Source organism: Diceros bicornis, chromosome 12, assembly GCF_020826845.1.
Source record: "Diceros bicornis minor isolate mBicDic1 chromosome 12, mDicBic1.mat.cur, whole genome shotgun sequence".
In the NCBI taxonomy this organism is placed as follows: domain Eukaryota; kingdom Metazoa; phylum Chordata; class Mammalia; order Perissodactyla; family Rhinocerotidae; genus Diceros; species Diceros bicornis.
This window is the reverse complement of record NC_080751.1, coordinates 19384353-19402040: the sequence shown is the minus strand read 5'-3', so window position 1 is coordinate 19402040 and position 17688 is coordinate 19384353. Positions and strand designations below refer to the sequence as shown.

At 39.1% G+C, this 17688-nt stretch overlaps 1 protein-coding gene across 1 annotated transcript; it reads left to right on the top strand.

Moving 5' to 3' along the window:
- Window positions 1-10910: 10910 nt before the first annotated feature.
- Window positions 10911-15791, top strand: GKN1 (gastrokine 1). Its single transcript, XM_058550653.1, has 6 exons — window positions 10911-10955; window positions 12628-12678; window positions 12767-12904; window positions 13823-13933; window positions 14872-15019; window positions 15697-15791. Exons 1-6 carry the CDS (start codon window positions 10944-10946, stop codon window positions 15789-15791), a joined length of 555 nt encoding a protein of 184 aa, XP_058406636.1. The 5' UTR covers window positions 10911-10943.
- The last annotated feature ends 1897 nt before the right edge of the window (window positions 15792-17688 follow it).

Genomic DNA, 17688 nt, shown 5'->3' with positions numbered 1-17688 from the left:
CTACACAAACATCTTAAAGACACGTAAGGACATATTCCTAATTTATCCCCCTCGATGGTAAAGTCCTCCCTCAAGACTGGACTTAGACACCCACTCAATGTCTTTTCATCCCTGCCTGGCTTGTTGAATTCTTCCATGCAACGAATGGACGTGGGACTAGAGGCAAGGACAGTGGCTGGAGGACCTGCTTTGAGAACAAAGGGTCTTTTGGTTTTATTTCTCTTCCTTTTTAGAGTTGGTGCCAATTTCTAGAGATTCGTAAGGATCAAGGCTCAGACAGCACCCTGCCCAATTACCAGGGTTAACCAGATTTTTACGTTAAGCCTTGCCCAAAACTCTGTGAAAACAATGTTATATATCTCTAGTTATCTTGAGGCGCATTGAGAAAGTCTCAGATTAAAAAAAATAGAATAAAGTTTAATTTGTGTACTTTTTATAATGCCACAATTAGAAATGGCTAGCTAGTGTTTGGGTGGGATCATGAACTCAGACAGTGGGGAGAAAAAAACAAACAGTACCTGTAAACTGTAAGATTGTTAAATTTTGAGAATTACTACAGTAAGCAAAGAAATAACATAAAGTGATGTCCTTGTCAGCTGGAATGACTTCCTAACTAGCAGCTTTAAAAAAACAGGGCTTTTAAAAAGCAGACATTTGGCAATTTGGGGGTTACCTAGTTCACCGGAATTCCTCTACTGTGGCTAGTCAGCTGGGGTGGGTGTAAAATGTGCTGCTTTATTAAATCTTTCCGGGAAAGCAGCAGTGAGAAGGATTACAGTTTTGTAGTATATCTGCAAATTTTCTCCCATATCTAGCTCCAAAGAACCCAAGAGGCAAGCCAGCTCCCACACCTATAGATATGAGGGCAGACAGAGGTGTTACGTCCTATCCTCTACTTTGTCTCCCTCCTGTTCCCAGGAGTTCTGAGTCTATATGTCTAACAATGATAACAGTTAGCATTTATGGAGTACTTAATATGTTCTAGCACTTTCTAAGCACTTTGCATATATTGATTCGAGTCTCATAACAGTCCTATAGGTTACCTTCTATCCATATCCCATTTTACAGATAGGAAAGCTAAGGTGCAGGGAAGTTAAGTACCTCCTTAGTGTTATACAGCTTCTAAAGGTAGGAGTTGGGATTTGAGCCCGATCTGACTCCTCAGTCTGCACTCTTAACTACAAGTACTGCATGGCCTCTCTGATTGGTTGCTGGGGAAGCGTAACTTTTTGCCTTACAGAGATGGGGGCATTAGCAAGGAGGGTTTAGCTTCCAGAATGTTTCTTGATCAAAAGATAGACTTGGAAATAGGCCTACCTACAACTCAAGGGTGAAAACTTTCAATAGGGAGAATGAGACACGGTGCTTGTAAAAGTTGTTATAAATGAAATTCATGGCTAAGCTGCCCAGGTCCCCGTAAGGTGGTGAAATCGCTGTAGAAAGACCTCGTGCTAGACACTCCAATATGGTAGGTCTGAGAGTGGGCACAGGCGTGTGGACTTTTAACTCTCATGAGTGGTTCTGATTGAAAGAGCTGTTTCAAGTCCTGCCCAAACCCCTCAGGAGGAAAAATAGACTCACACGGATTAAGAAACCTGGCCATGGTCATATAGGTAGTTACTGGCAAAGATAAGCCTAGCCCTCAGGCCTTCTGATTTTAGGTCCCATGTTCTCTAGTTGGTAGAGCATTGAAAATTTCTTCTACAGTTGTGCTTTCGTCTTTTTCTATATAATGCTTATTACGAGTGTTTTGCTTTGTGCAGTTCACAGCAATGTTCTTTGGAATATACAAGTTCATCATGGTACATCGTCCTGGAGCACCGCATCTTTCATTCCCACGTAGTACGTCCCACTTTGCCTCTATTCATGTTGTTTGCCTTCCGTTTGCTTTCTTTAGGTACTATTTGGAAGGTATACTTCTTTGATCCTTTTATTTTCAACTTTTCTGTGTAGTATTGTTTTAGTTTTTTTAATTTCAGCTTTACTGAGGTATAATCAACAAATAAAATAAGACATTTAAAGTATACATCATGGGGATTTGATATATGTATACATCGTGAAAGGATTTCCCCCATCTAGTTAATTAACACATCTATCACCTCACATATTTATCTTTTTTTTTTTTTTTTGGTGAGAACATTTAAGTTCTACTCTCTCAGCAAATTTCAGTTATGCAATACAATGTTATCAACTATAGTCACATTTTACATTAGATCCTCAGTCCTTATTCATCTTTTAGCTGAAAGTTTGTACCCTTTTACCAACCACTCCCTATATCCCCCACCCCCCAGCTGCTGGCAACCACTTTTCTGCTCTCTATTTCTATGAGTTTGACGGTTTTTTTAGATTCCACATATAAGTGATATCATACAGTATTTGTCTTTCTTCGTCTGGCTTATTTCACTTAGCATAATGCCTGCAAGTCCATCCATGTTGTCACAAATGACAGGATTTCCTTCTTTCTCGTGGCTAAGTAATAGTCCATTGTATATACATCCCACATCTTCTTCATCTGTTGACAGACTCTTAGGTTGTTTCTATATCTTGGCAATTGTGAATAATGCTGCTGTGTGGTATTTTACTAAGTTTTATTTATTGTCTAATCTGAAAGACTCTCTCTTTTAATAGGTGAGTGTTACCTGCTTCCTTTATTGTGATTATTAATATTTTAGAGATTTATTTCTACTTTCTTATTTTATTGTATTTTTACCACTGTCTTTCTTTGCATTTCTTCCCATTTTTGTCTCCCTTCTTTGTATTGATAAAGATTTTATATTCTTTTTCCCTTCTATTTCTGGAAGATTTTGATTTTTTTTTTAATTTATTTCTAACTTTGAAATTTTAGCATACATATTTAATTATTCATATTTCCTACAAATCCAAAAGGTATCCTATATTTTTTTTGTGTGTGGTGAGGAAGATCAGCCCTGAGCTAACATCCGTGCTAATCCTCCTCTTTTTGCTGAGGAAAACCGGCTCTGAGCTAACGTGTAATGCCAATCCTCCTCCTTTTTTTTTTTCCCCCCAAAGCCCCAGTAGATAGTTGTATGTCATAGTTGCACATCCTTCTAGTTGCTGTATGTGGGACGCAGCCTCAGCATGGCCGGAGAAGCGGTGCATTGGTGCGCGCCCGGGATCCAAACCCAGGCCGCCAGTAGTGGAGTGCATGCACTTACCGGCTAAGCCACGGGGCCGGCCCCAGGTATCCTATATTTTGATCTTCTCAATAGAGACAAAGAACTCAGTACCCTTTAACTAATTATGGAACATCTTTTCTATCCCCACATTGTTATATTTGTGTAGAGTTTTACTTTCATCTTTAAAAAATAGCACAAAAATTAAGTTTACCACCAACAGATAATTAAATTTATTTAAATATTTTATCAACTTCTGTGCTAATTCTTATCTTTATATCCCCCAAATTTTCTTTTCTTTTTAAGTATATTTTTAATAGTTCTTTTATTGGAGCCTATGAATGTTAAATATTTTCTGTCTTTTTATGTTTGAAATGTCTCTATTTTCTCCTCACTTTTGAATAGTAGTTAGAGGTTGACAGTTATTTTCCTTCTAGCACTGTAAAGATACTACTCCATTGCCTTCTGGCATCCACTTACTGATGTGAAACCTGATATCAACGTAATTACAATATTTCTAACTTGTTCTTTTTCACAGTAATATGCTGTTTTATTTCTGACTATTTTGTCTCATAATTTTTTGTTCTTCTTTATATATTTAATACTTTCATTTATACCTTTGAGTATCTTAAAAATCCTTATTTAATGTCTTTTTCTTGCTGTTCTCTTGCTCAAGCAAAATAGTGAATCTATTCCCAACTATTGATTTGGTTAGTTGCCTTTTTTTACGTAAGTTTAAACCCATTTTAACTCTTAACTTTTTTATTATGAGACCTAAATCCTCTATTTTTGCAATATTTTTATCTTTCTCTCCTTTTTCCTCTCTGTCTCTCTCTCATGCGCACGTGTGCCTGCACACACTCAGGTGCACACAATTTACTTCTGCAACTCTTCTTTTTATTTTCCAAGCATTTACATCTGGATATGCTATACTATAGCAATCTCACCATGTCTAAAATAAAAGTTGTTGCCTTCTGTCCCCCAAAGCAGCTCTTTTTCTAGACAATGTTATTTCCGTTGACAATTTGTCCAGGTCTTCAGCTTTACTCTGAAGTCATCCTTGATTCTTCTGCCATTTTTTCTCTGTAATGCCTCTACCATTTGTGTCTTTCCTTCCAATCGCAGCCCAAACTCCGTTTCTTGTCCTCACCACCACACACTGTCCCTGTCACAACTTTTATTAGTCAGAATAATTGACATTAGCGGCTATAACAAGCAACACCTAAATCTCAGTGATTTCACAAAGTAAATTTTTATTTCTCACTCACATAAAGTCCAATACAGATGATTTCATGGTGGGTGGCTCTCCTCCAAGTGATGACTTATCACCTCCTCTGCTCCCCTACTCCACCAAAGTTCCACTTTGATATGGTACAGTCAGCCTATAAATTCATTACCATGCCATTTTTGCCATACCCAAGAAAGGGCTTAAAAACTGCTGTTAAGAAAAAACAAAAAAAAAGATTCAAATCTAAATGGCCCTGAGATGAGGGTACAGTTATTTGAGCAAATTAATATAGATACTACCAAATAATATCTCGAGCTCAGTGTGTAACAAATTGCAGGTTCTTGATAAGTAGAATAATTCTGACTAAATTTTTCTCTATCTAATCGTGATTTAACTAGATTTTTTGTAACCATAAAGGTGAGTCTGAGAGTAAAAACATTACAAGGTGGTCTCCTCACAGCCACTGAACATCCAGTTCACACCCCTGGCTCTGCTGCTCCCTTGGGCCAGAATGGCCTGACCCTTCATCCCCACTTGTCTATGTCCAGGCTGTCCCACTGGACTCAGCCAAAGGTCCATTTTCTGCCTGAAGCCTCTGTAACTACTCCAGCTTAAAGAGCTCACACTCCTCTGAATGTTTTGTCTCAATTGCTCATTTGGAGAAGCTGCAAGGCATAAAGCAAAAGAGTACAGGATTCAGGATTAGATGAAAACTTTATTCCATCCTTACCTGCCATGAGACCTTACACAAATTGCAGAGCCTCTCAGAACCTTGCCTTCTTACTTTATTTTGGTATATCCATATTATGTGTGTGTCTTGCCTCCCATCAGGGCCAGCTATGTAATTTGTGAAGACCAGTGCAAAACGAAAATCTGGGACTCCTTGTTCAAAAATGAGAAAAAAAGCTTTTTTCTTTCTTCCATACTTTCTCTCAATCTGTGATAGTGTTTTTGATTTGCTATTTAATGTTATAGTCCCTTGGGCGTGGGGATACTTGCAAGGTAAGTACAAATCCTCAAAGTCACCCAGGGCCCCACCCTGTGACTCAGCATGAAGGTCTACGTGTCAGACCTTGACCCTTCCTGCACATGCACCCAGGCCCTACTAGTGGAGATAGAAGGATGAGCAGTGGAGAGCCCATCCAGGGAAGTGAGGAGAGGCAGGAGGAGGGACCACGAATGCGCCAAGCTTCCAAGCCCCCAGCGTATACTCCATTGTCTCATCGTACTTCACTTATAAAACGCCAATTCAGAAACAAAATTATTAAGAATTTCAAGATGGCAACTGCAAAGCATTAAACTCAAGTATGGAGCTCTCTTCTGAGTGTGAGCCCCATGTGACCATGCTGGTCACATGTCCATAAAGCCAGCCTTGCCTCTCATAGATTTCAGGATCTTGAGTATGAGCACTGGTTGTTTTATATCTTTGAATTTTCTGTAGCACTTGTGCTTTACTGGGGCATTGCATTAGCTAGAGCACAGTAAATTGCCGTTAATTGATTATTTTTCAATACGAGAAAATGAGTAAAGGATTGTAGGCCTGATGACCCATTGCTGAGCAGCAAGTGGAAAAACTTTCCTGGCCTGGATGAGGGGAGTTGGTTCTTTATTTAAACCCAATGGGACCTCTGAAGAAACACTCCAGACTAAGCCCCAGTGGATAAGATTTATTAAGCATTTCCAGGAATTGGAGGCTGGGAGTGTGGATAGGAAGAGTACATAATTGAATAAACATGGGAGCTCAAAATTCCCTGAGGCACCCCTGAGGATCCAACATCGTCATCTGAGGATGTGTTCTTCAGGAAGTGAAAAGATTATACGTGTGTATATTTTCTATCTGGGATGTAGAAAAGGAAACCAGTTGAGATCAGTAACCCTGCAGAAAATGCAATGATTCACGAAATCATGCTTCATTGTTCAGGGGACTTAGAGCAAGTCCTTTATTTTGGCCTCTTCTGCCAGGGAAGTCATGGAGACAGTTCAGTGTGGGGACCACTGGGTTCACAAGACCTAGGCTCCAGGTGTGGCTCGCACAGCTGTAGCACTTTGAGCTGCAGCATTTGGGATCTGATTTTCATTTTCCAATGTCCAGTTCTGTCCTTTCCTGGCCTGATTGCTATGGTTAGAGGAACACACCTTCAGCCTGAGTGCTTTTACGCCATTTTCTCTAAATTGCTTCCATATGAATACCGAACAGGGAATATGTGTTATTATTTCTGACTTAGCTATGAGATAATTTTAAAGCAACATGTTACCATCACTTTGTGATTTCTATTCCTCATATGGGCATATTTTCTCCAACTCCTTTTCAGAATGGAAGTACTTAACCAGATTCAATTTTCTTCATGACAATGAAAAATGAAGTTATTAATTGATATTCTCTTTATCTCTACTTTCATATATTTTATACAAATGGTGTCATCACTCAGGAGACCTTTAGCAAGATTTTTCCAAACTCTGTTTACAATGCTTTAACTCTCAATGTTAACAACCGATCCGATACATAATATATCATTAGTTGTCTCTGAGGGGATTAAGCAGGTTTGGCAAATGCAATTGGACAGACATACAAGTAGCAACAGAAAGGCAGAGTTATATATATTTTGGAAGGCAATGGTCCCAGAGGAAATAACAAAAATCAAGGGCTCTGAGATGCTGTAAGAAAGAGCTTCCTCCACTTTGCTGTAATTTGAAAAGAATTTCTCTCCTATATTAAAACGACTATGCAATAAGGATGGATTTTCTGGAATTAGCAGCCTTCTAGCAAGAATTATTAAAATGTTATTTTACATCTTCCTGTTACCCTTTTTTCAGATGTGTTATTCCTGGCCACAAGTACGTATGGAAGATTTGATACGAGTACACCACAGCTGTAAGCTCTGGGAGCTGTAGCCACAGGAACCATAACTAGAGTCTTAGCTATTTTACATCTTCCTGTTACCCTTTTTTCAGATGTGTTATTCCTGGCCACAAGTACGTATGGAAGATTTGATACGAGTACACCACAGCTGTAAGCTCTGGGAGCTGTAGCCACAGGAACCATAACTAGAGTCTTAGCTGTAGGCTGATAAACAAAGACCATGAGAGCGAGCAGAAGTTTCCCCACAGGGTGACGAAGTGTGTTCAGACCTCACAACGGACCACCTGACTTGAGACTGTCACAAGGAATGTCAAACTGGTGCATACCATGCTCAGAAAAACAACAATAAAGGCAAAGAGACTGAGACAGAATCTCTGCATGAAGGGGCTTCCACACTCAAGCAAATAAATTGTAGTGTGAGGTCAAACAGGCTGAAGGCCAGCTGAGTCCTAAATATCAGAAAATGGGGCAAGAATTAAAGGGAAGGTGGACAGACAAGATTACTAAGGGCTTTGTAGATGTTAATGACTGGAGGTCAGCCCATTGACATGTCTATACACGAAAGGGAATCTTGAATGAGGGTATTTGATGATGAAAAAGTGCCCCGTAAGTAAACACTCCACTCAGATAAAAAAGAAAGAGAATAAAAGTCGGATTTCTGTGGAAAAGCTCTGAAAGGACCTCCAGATATATGGTATGAGCACATTGGATGTGGACTTCATCCCCTGTTTGCTCCGCAGAGAGGGAGCTCCCCCCAGGCTCCACACGACAGGGTGTGGGGTGAAGTGAGGGCTTGTGTGCACTGTGATATAAAATGGTGATAGGGCTTGGTTCTTGGCATGGCCCAGCACCTAGCTCTGTGGGCAGGGCAGGCCCTATTTACTCATGGGCTAGTCTGCCCCACACTAATCCTAGGGTACTGGGGCCACACCATCTTCTGGGGCTTCCTTGGTGTGTCACCATAGCCAATGTAGGGCGGCACCTCTCCAGCTGGCTCCAAAAATCATAAATGAATAAATATAATGCATATTTATATTTGATTAGATCCTCTAATCAAATATAAGATTAAATCCTCTAATCAAATATAAGATTAGATTTAGATCCTCTGGCTTGAGCCTCTCCTTTATGCAATTCTAATTTTTAAAATGGGCCTATTGAGCATGCTATACGTGCCAGTATGTTCTACGGAGGTGACAAAAAAACATTGACATGTTCTGTCCTTCTCCCATGGGAGGACAATAAACATATAAAACCTAGGTCTTAGGGTAGGAGGGAGAGGAGACTTGATCAGGCTTCTCTAGGACTTTTGGCCTTGGATGAGACCAGGGTTGAGGTTAGGGTTGACCCCCCACACACGTACACACACATTCATACATACCACGTGAGGTACAGAGGGAAAGGTTCTTCTGATTTTTGAAGCCATTGAAATAACAATACTGTACAGAGGAGAAATTTTTTCAAATCCAGGGTGCATCCCCAGAGGCAGCACGATTGTTCTTTCTCTAAGGAAGGTGCCCCCCCGGGATGTTAATAGGTGTTAGGAAAAATAAATCAACAAAAGAAAAAAGAAAAACAACTGAGTTCAATGGTCAATTAAGTTTAGTAGAATCTAGATGGAACAATGTGACACAGATTTCTCCCCTACAGATTTCTTAGTACATTTGATATGTGAATGTGAATTGTCAATCTCTAAGAGGGGTGTTATCGGACCCTGAACTCTGTCTATCTCTATCTATCTATCTATCTATCTATCTATCTATCTATCTACCTACCTACCTACCTATCTACCTATCTACCTATTTCTATTTATTTGTTATGGAGTATCTTCCAGACCAGCATTTCACAGACCCATTGGAAAAAATGTCAACCTCAAGTCCTTGGTAGGGTATGCCATGTGAAAAGTGTGCTAGGCACTGCGCCCGTGTACCAAAGTGACTACTCACAGTGAGTCTAAAGGCATCATGCTGTCCACTCTTTTCGCAGTGATGTGACAGTTCCTAAAGCAGTCGAAGACCTCTTCATCCATGTCTGTCGCCCACTCCAGTCTTATTGATCTTTTGCAGCTAAAGAGTAAGTTTGAAAGAAATTAGCGAACACATTAAAAACATAAACAGAATCTTATCACAGCTATATTGATCCATCCACACCAACATTGTGGAAGAGATGTTGATAGTGAATCAAACTTCAACACTTTTTAAAACAAACATGTAACCCCATCCTGTGATTTCAATCCACCCATAAAAGGACAATCATGGGCTTGGGAAGGTTTCCAAAGGGGAATTTATACATTAGTGATTAATGAAATACAGTTTTCCTCTTCAGCAATTTGGTTTACTAGCTTCAGCTTGTAGGAGAGAGTGAGACAAAAAAATTAAAACTTTAATTCACCTCCAAGATTGTTTTGAGCATTTTTACTTGTTTGCCCAAGTGACAGTATCTACTCTCTGCTTTTGATGAAAACTTTTTTTATTGTTTTAACATAATTTCTAAAAATTAAATTATCTAGAAGCAAATAAAAGGACAGAGATTTCTTTTATAGCTCCAGGAAAAAAGGAAAGTTCCCCCTAGGATATGGGGAAGACATGATGGAGACAGTGGTATTTGAGCCGAGTCTTGAAAAATGAATAGCAGTTTGCCAATCAGAGAAAGGCAAGAGGTTGGCACTGCAGGGTGAGAGAACAGCATGTGCAAAGGCGTAGAGACATGAAACATCCGGAACATTCCAGGAACAGTGGGAACTCTGGTGTAGCTGGAATCTAGGTATATGGCACAGACAGAAACAGTTGGGGATGCTTTGGAAACCTTATTATAAAGGACCCTCTATGCCATTCCAGTGAGTTTAAAGTTTATCTTGTAGGCTGCCAGTGAAAGTTTCTAAGCACAGTAGAGTCATGTTTATTATATATATGTACTTAGAAAGACAACCCTAGGGAAAATGGAATATGAGTCACTGGTAACAAGAGTGATCAATTAAACAATTGTTGTAAAAGTCCAGGTGAAAGAAGCCATGGGCAAGGCCAGAGTGAGAGGCAATTCTGAGCTGAAATGACAAGGTTTAGCAACTAACTGGATGCGGCGGTAAGAAGAAAGGGTTGAAGACAGCCCCAGCTTTTCGAACCAGATGTAGGGTACTATTATTGAGACAGCTCAGGATTGCAGAAAAAGGTATAGGTTTGGTGTAAGTAGCTCATAGAACATGTTTAGCCTAAGCAAAACCATTATAATGGGCTCAGGTAAAGGTATGATGAGGAAACCATTCCTACATTCTCACAGGAGCTGCTATCTGCAAGGCCCAGTGTACCCACAGTTTCTCATCTGTGGTCTTGTTTGATTTTAGGGATTATTCTTCATATACTGATATATATACTATATATATACTATATATATCAGTATATAAAACACCCACACCCACAGCTTCAATTAGACCAGAAGCTATCACAAATCATATTGCGTTTGCTGTGATATATTCAACTTCAACAAATGATGAGTCAGATCAACTCCATGTCAAGCTGCTGCCTTGCTAACAAGGTAGATAATCCGAAAGGCTTCCTGGTATGCTGGATCATGGCACAGATATGGGAAAAGGGAGAAAGATAAGTCTTTGATGTCCACCTGGTCACGCCTAGTTTGAGTAAATCCTGTCAAGTACAAATATGAGAAGGCTTCTCATCTGAGTCCATACCTGCCTTCTCCTCTGCTCCATTGCTTTGGTGAAGCCAAGATGAAGTTCACAGTGAGTAGATCTTTCGTTTTGAATTTATGACCTTATATTTGGAGACTGTTAACCTTCTGAGCTAAGGGCGTCTGCTTCTTATGACAATCTCACCATAATGGAAAATTTTGTTTAAAAAAGTTCTTTTCATGGAATTGTGGTGTTTATATGCGTGTCTATAGAAAAAGATAGTTATACTGGGGTTAGACAGCTCTCTGAGCATCTGACACCATGCTATCTTTAATGAAATTACTTTTCAGATCTCCTAATTCAGGTCTGAGCGCAGAGCAAGCAGTCCCTAAGCCCTAGAAAATGCCTGATCTTTCACCACATTCTTGAATTCTTTTTTTTGACCAAAATTTCTGAATATATTCAATCAAGATAAAAATCTTATTATCAAAACAAATGGGTGAAAGACTTACTGTCACATTCCCTGCTGTGAAATGGATCTCCAAGTAAGAAAGTTTTGCCTTGGCCACTGTTCAAGATCATTTATTCATGAAAACATCTAAGCATGAAGCTAGTGCAGCGTCTTACCTGTGGTTCCAGATAAAACGCTGAGAGTGTAGCAGGTGGACGATAAAATTTTCCCAGAGTAACTGGTGGTACCATGTGTCTCTTATAACAGGATGCAAAGGAGCTAGAGTCAGACGAATATTTTCATTTTTCAACATAATAAACACTAAAATGTATTATAGCAGACTCTGCTTCATAATGGAGTTGCAAGTATAAAATAGTTATCTAAAAATAAGTTCTAACAACAGCAAAGTTAAAAAAAGAAAGAAAGAAACTCCAGACATGGGTCAGATCTGGTTTCTCTCCTAGTTCTACTGTGAATAAAAGATACAACCTTAGCCAAGGTATTTAACCTCTGAAGCTCAATTTCCTTATTCGTGAAAGGATTGCATTATATGACTAGATCTCTAAAATTTCTTCCACCTCTGACTTTTTAGAAGGCTAATTTTTACCACCTTCTTAAGTTATCAGGGGAAAAATTACACGAATAAAAAATTACCTTGAATCATCAGTGCAGTTCTCAAACCATCTTGTTCCAGGCAAAGGAAATGAAAATAGGTACTCAAAATCAGGCACCCTGCATAAAGCTCTGTGTTCTGATAACCTATATCATGTACCCAATAACAAATGACTAAACCAAGTATCCTGGGCCAGTTATTGACTTCCCTTCTGCTAACCACACTTGACAGCCAGACACTACATCCTTGGCGTCTCATCATCAGCATCAAACCTATTATTAATCCATTGCTTTAAAAATTTTTTTAGGTGAAAAGAGTACTTCCGCTATTAGGAGTTCTAGGAAGAGAAGAAAGCATTGCAGATCAAATATGAAAATTAATTTAAATTATTTTCAGATGTGATTCTCAGGACTTATAACCATTTTCACATCATGTATGCTATTCATTTTAAGATTTATTTTTCAATATACTGACACTCACATTAAAAAATTCTAAAACTATATCACAATAATATAATTACTGTAAGCAATTAACCTACAAGTCTACATTATCATTAAAGCTTTCTATGGTTAAAAAAATACAAGGTCAAAGAAGAAAATACAGACCACTCAACTGAATGGTAAAATTAGTAAATATTTTTCATACGCTTGGATAGAAAGAGAAAGAAGAGGACATCATTTTGCCATGTGACTGTAGGCCAATATTATTTGTGATTGCAGATTGTCTTTGCTGGACTTCTTGGCGTCTTCCTGACTCCTGCCCTTACCTATGTAAGTCTCACTTTTTAAAGTGTATTACCAAAATGCATTTGCAAAGAAATGTGGTATTAAATCATTGTCAATTTCTTATAAATTTCAGAATATCAATGTCAATGATGACGGCAACAGTAATGGAAGTGGGCAGCAGTCAGTGAGTATCAACAATGAACATAACGTGGCCAATGTTGACAACAACAATGGATGGAACTCCTGGAATTCCATCTGGGATTACCAAAATGTAGGTAGTCAACACGCAATTTCCCTTCTTTACAAATATGATGTTTCTTTTTTAGCAGCAAAATAAGTTTGCCTTAAAAAATTAAAAACAAAATAAATTCCAATTGCATATAAGCATAGTTATAAGTAAAAGTGCTCACCCAGTTTCGCTCCCTAGATATAACAGCTGATAATGTTTCCCACAGTCAGTTAAAATTCAAACCAAGGAACAGTAATTAGGATCCACTATGTTCAAGAGATCGTGGGGTTATTAGACAGATATGAACATCCTTTTCCCTTGCTGCAGACACCCTCAATAATGATGAAAGACCTACACAATACTACTGTTGCCAAAAATATAGCCTATCTCATTCTATCTTCAATTTCCTTCTAAAAAGACAGAAATTGACATTTCACTGTAACACCAAAGGACCAAAGGAAATGTAAATGACAATATTAACTGGTAAGGGAAGCAAAAAATCACTTAGCTCTGGTTAGGAGATCCGACTCTGTATTTAACAAACTTTATACTCTCAAAAAGCCAACTCTTTATTGTTTCAATTTTATCGTCTGACCACTTAGAAAATTAATTCCTGTTTTATCTGCCTCCTTGAAATGTTGTGAAGATTAAAGGAGATTAAAACGTGATAGCAATTCAAGGTTTATTTCAGCAAAACAGACAAATATAGAGTGACTCTTACCGTGCTAGGACCTGAAGATAAAGCAACAAGTTAGATATTCTCTGCCTTCAAGGACTTGGTAGTCTGTCCTCACAAAGGTTGGCAATAGATGCAATTGCAAAACAGGGCCAGACCCTGTGCTCTTATTCCAGTTCATCTTGATCTGGGACTTCCATTCCGCTCTGCTGGTGAAACTGATTTCTGATGAGAAAAGCTCTTTGGAGAACATACTCCTTACTATCTACCATCTTCTTTACCAGAGCTTTGCTGCAACCAGGCTGTTTGACAAGCAGGCATGCTTTGTGCACAAAATGAACAACGATGTCATGCCTTCTCTTCAAGACCTCGATGCGCTGATCAAGGAAAAGAAGGTAAACATAAAAGTCTTTTTTATTTTTGCTCAAGGAAGGTCTTATGATCTCCAGTAAATAATGAGAAGGTCACAGTTGTTCCCTCTTAACCGCAGTATGTTGTAGTGTGCAGCACAAAAGGGAAAGAGGAATTGCTAATTGCCTGAGGAGAGGCAGCTGCAGTCACACCCATATGCTGTGGCTCACACCTGCCTCTACAGAGGCTGAGCAGAACACCTGATAATCTTTACCATTAGAAGAACAAAGCTCTCCTCATGCCAATGGGAGCCCTCCGCACTTCAAGGGCTTTTTTATTTTTTCAAGATTTGGGTTAAGGTTATTAGACTTAGCAAATAAAAGTAGAGGATACCCAGTTAAGTTTGAATTTCAGATAAACAATGGATTTTTTTTTAGTATAAGTATGGCCTATGGAATATTTGGGACATACTTATACTAAAAAATGATTTGTTGTTTATCTGAGATTCAAATTTAACTAAGTCTCCTGTATTTTATCTCACAACCTTAGTTGGGGTAGGTGAAGAGAGGGGATCCATCATTCCTTAAAATGTTTGCCTGAGTTCATATTCTTATAACCAATAAATGGATACCTTTCATTGACAAGGTAGAGAAAATAAATAAACTTCATTCTCAGAAGCTGATTATCATATAGCTCAATCCAAGAAATATAAGATGACCAAATGAGGTCTAAGCTTCAGAATAAACTTAGCCTCAGACTTCTGCTTTTATGAGAAGCTGAGGTTTCAAACCAGCTAAATCCCTTAGGACACTCAGAAATTCTGAGATATACAGGGTTAGAATTGGCTGTTCATTTTGATTATGGAAAAATTATAGCCAAGCAATACACTGTATCGGCCTTGTACCTAACCCTCAATTCAACAAACCACTGGGCTTGGCATTCATTCTTTCTCTTCCTTTCCACCTGTCTTCTCCACACTCAGCTTCAGGGCAAAGGACCAGGGGGACCTGCTCCCAGGGGCCTGATATACTCAATCAACCCTGACAAAGTCAGTGACCTGAGCCAGTTTGGAGACTCCATCTCTAACATGTGCAGTGGGGTTCCAACATACGTGGCTGAAGAGGTTCAAGGTGAGTAATCGTCATACTGTGCACTCCAAGTTAGTGCTGGTGAAATTGTGAGACTATGCTCAAGCATGTCCACAGAGGATACCAATTACTCAGGAGATGGCAATCAAGGCTAATGTTCATGTAGTGCTTTCTCTGTGCCAGGTGCTAGTCTATGTGCTTTTAGTGTGTTAAATCATTTGCTCCTGACAGCAATCTTATGTGATAGATTCTATCATTATTCTCACTTTCTGGATGAGAAAACTGAGGCACAGAGAGAGGTCAAAAATCCCTTGCCTGGGTCAATCCCAAGCATTTGCCTCTGGATTCTGTCCTCTCAACCATTCTGAAATACTGCCTTTCAAGAGTGGATCTGGAGCAAATGCAAGACATACTCAAAGGAATGCATGAATGGCTGAACGAAAGGAGATCGCCAATAGAATCTATTGATTTTCGTAGCTCAATCACTTAATTTCTGAGCATTCAAAGAATAACTTACACAAAAACAAAGTATTCGCCTAGGAACCTAACCTAACAGCAACTTTCCCGATCTCTGAATTGATTGATTTAATCTCAGATAGATAGATAGATAGATAGATCAATCTTGAACTTAGTGCATAGCTAGTTTGGAAACTGTGTGACACCCCCAAAAAAAGAATTCTTAAGACATTGACATTGGTTTCTTCTTTTCTTTTTACCAGGGGCAAGCCTGCTTTCTTACTCACAAAAGTGCTTCATTGCTAATATACTCTGGATTCTGAACATTTCCTTCTGTGGAGAAGCACTGGAGAACTGAAAAAAAAAGTCACTGTGGGTTTAGTCAGCAGAATATTCTATGCAGAAAAATATGGGTTCTCATGGTTTTTATCATGTCATTCTGAAATGTTTTATGCTAGTTATCTCTGACTTCTTTAACTTTCAATAAACCACTTAGCATTGAATTCAGTTATTCCATATGATTTCTATTTGGAATGCACAGGATAAAAAGTGCAATGTGGTGGTGGCAATTGTCAAAGTTCATTAGACCCAACTGTTAGCCTATATTTAGGATCTTTCCCTTATTAAAGAACTCCTTCAGGTGCGTTGGATATTACTAACCACAGCTCTGGGAATGGTTCCAAGACCATCCAACAGCTCTGAAGACTGCTTTATAGTTGATGTGCACTGTAACATTTCAGACCAGCAAGGGCAGAAATCCACTCAAAATAGCTTAAGCCAGGCGGAGGGGTTTATTGCAAGGATGTAGGAGTATCTAAAATAATCTTAGGGCAAGAAAAGCAACTGGGTACCAAAGAGACTGAAACCAAGAACTATATTGACACCAAGACCCAAGTCTCCTTCTGTCTCCTGCAGCCACATATTAGCCCTTCTCTGCTCCTCTCTAAATTCTACTTCCCTCTTCTTTCCATCTTGTAGATGGCTTTTTCTGTACTCATGACAGAAGATGGCTGAATCAAAACATTAGCCTCATCTCCCATGTTTACATGTCTTTATAGCTCAAGAAGCAATGCATAATACTTTTGAATCCCAATTCCAATTTTCCCTGACCCTGTTTGGTTAAAGAATCTACAACCTCCACTCATTGATGGCTAGAGGAGCAAGTCACATGGCACACATACAGCATCAGGGTCTCCACTGAAGGAAAAAGACCTCAGAGAAAACAGAGACTCCAAATGTTGTGTATTGTAATGTGAAACTACAGTTCATTTTTCGAAATACTTCTCTTACATTTTTTAAAAATACTGGATGCTGTAAGAATATCTAATCCATTCCCATGTTTTCAGAGGGGCAGCCCTCCACTGGAAAACCATTGCTCTCCAAGTTCCCTCACAGCTCATGGGAAACTCCCACACAGAGAGGACTGAACTGTTGTGGGGATATCTTCATCAAGCTAGCACCCCAGAGAGCAGATAGTGAGGGAAGAGCAAGAAGCCCCTGGGATTGGGCAGGTGAAAGAAAGAGCCCCTCCCCTCACCCAGCACTTCAGCCAGTTGGCCAGAGTGCCCAGATTGTGGTGGGCTCAGAATACACAGTTCTTGACTCCCACCAGTGGCAGCAGGTGGAAGCTGCAAACAGATATTGTCAGTATGAGGAAAAACAAATCCACGCCATCAAACAGTATGCAAAAATATATTAAATCTCCAGATCAGAAGGAAAATGACAAGCACTCAGAAATCAATCCTGAAGGCACAGAAATGTATAATCTAAATGACAGAAAATTCAAAATAGCTATCATAAAAAATCTCAATGAGTTACAAGAAAATACAGATAGACAATTCAATGAAATCAGGAACTTCTTCACAAAAGAGATTGAAACTATAAAGAAAAAGCAATCAGAAATGTTGGAGATGAAAAACACAATGGAAGAGATAAAGGAAGATCTGGAATCTTTAAAGAACAGAACTGACAATATGGAGGAAAGAATTAGCAATATAGAGGATAGGAATGCAGAAATGCTCCATATGGAGGAGGAAAGAGAACTAAGACTAAACGGAAATGAAGAAATTCTCCGAGAAATATCCAACTCAATTAGGAAATGTAACATAAGGATTATAGGTATTCCAGAGGGAGAAGGGAGGGAAAAAGTAGCAGAGAGTTTGTTCAAAGAAATAATAGCTGAGAATTTCCCAAACCTGAGGAAGGAGCTGGAAATACAAGTGAATGAAGTCAACAGATCTCCTAACTATATCCAC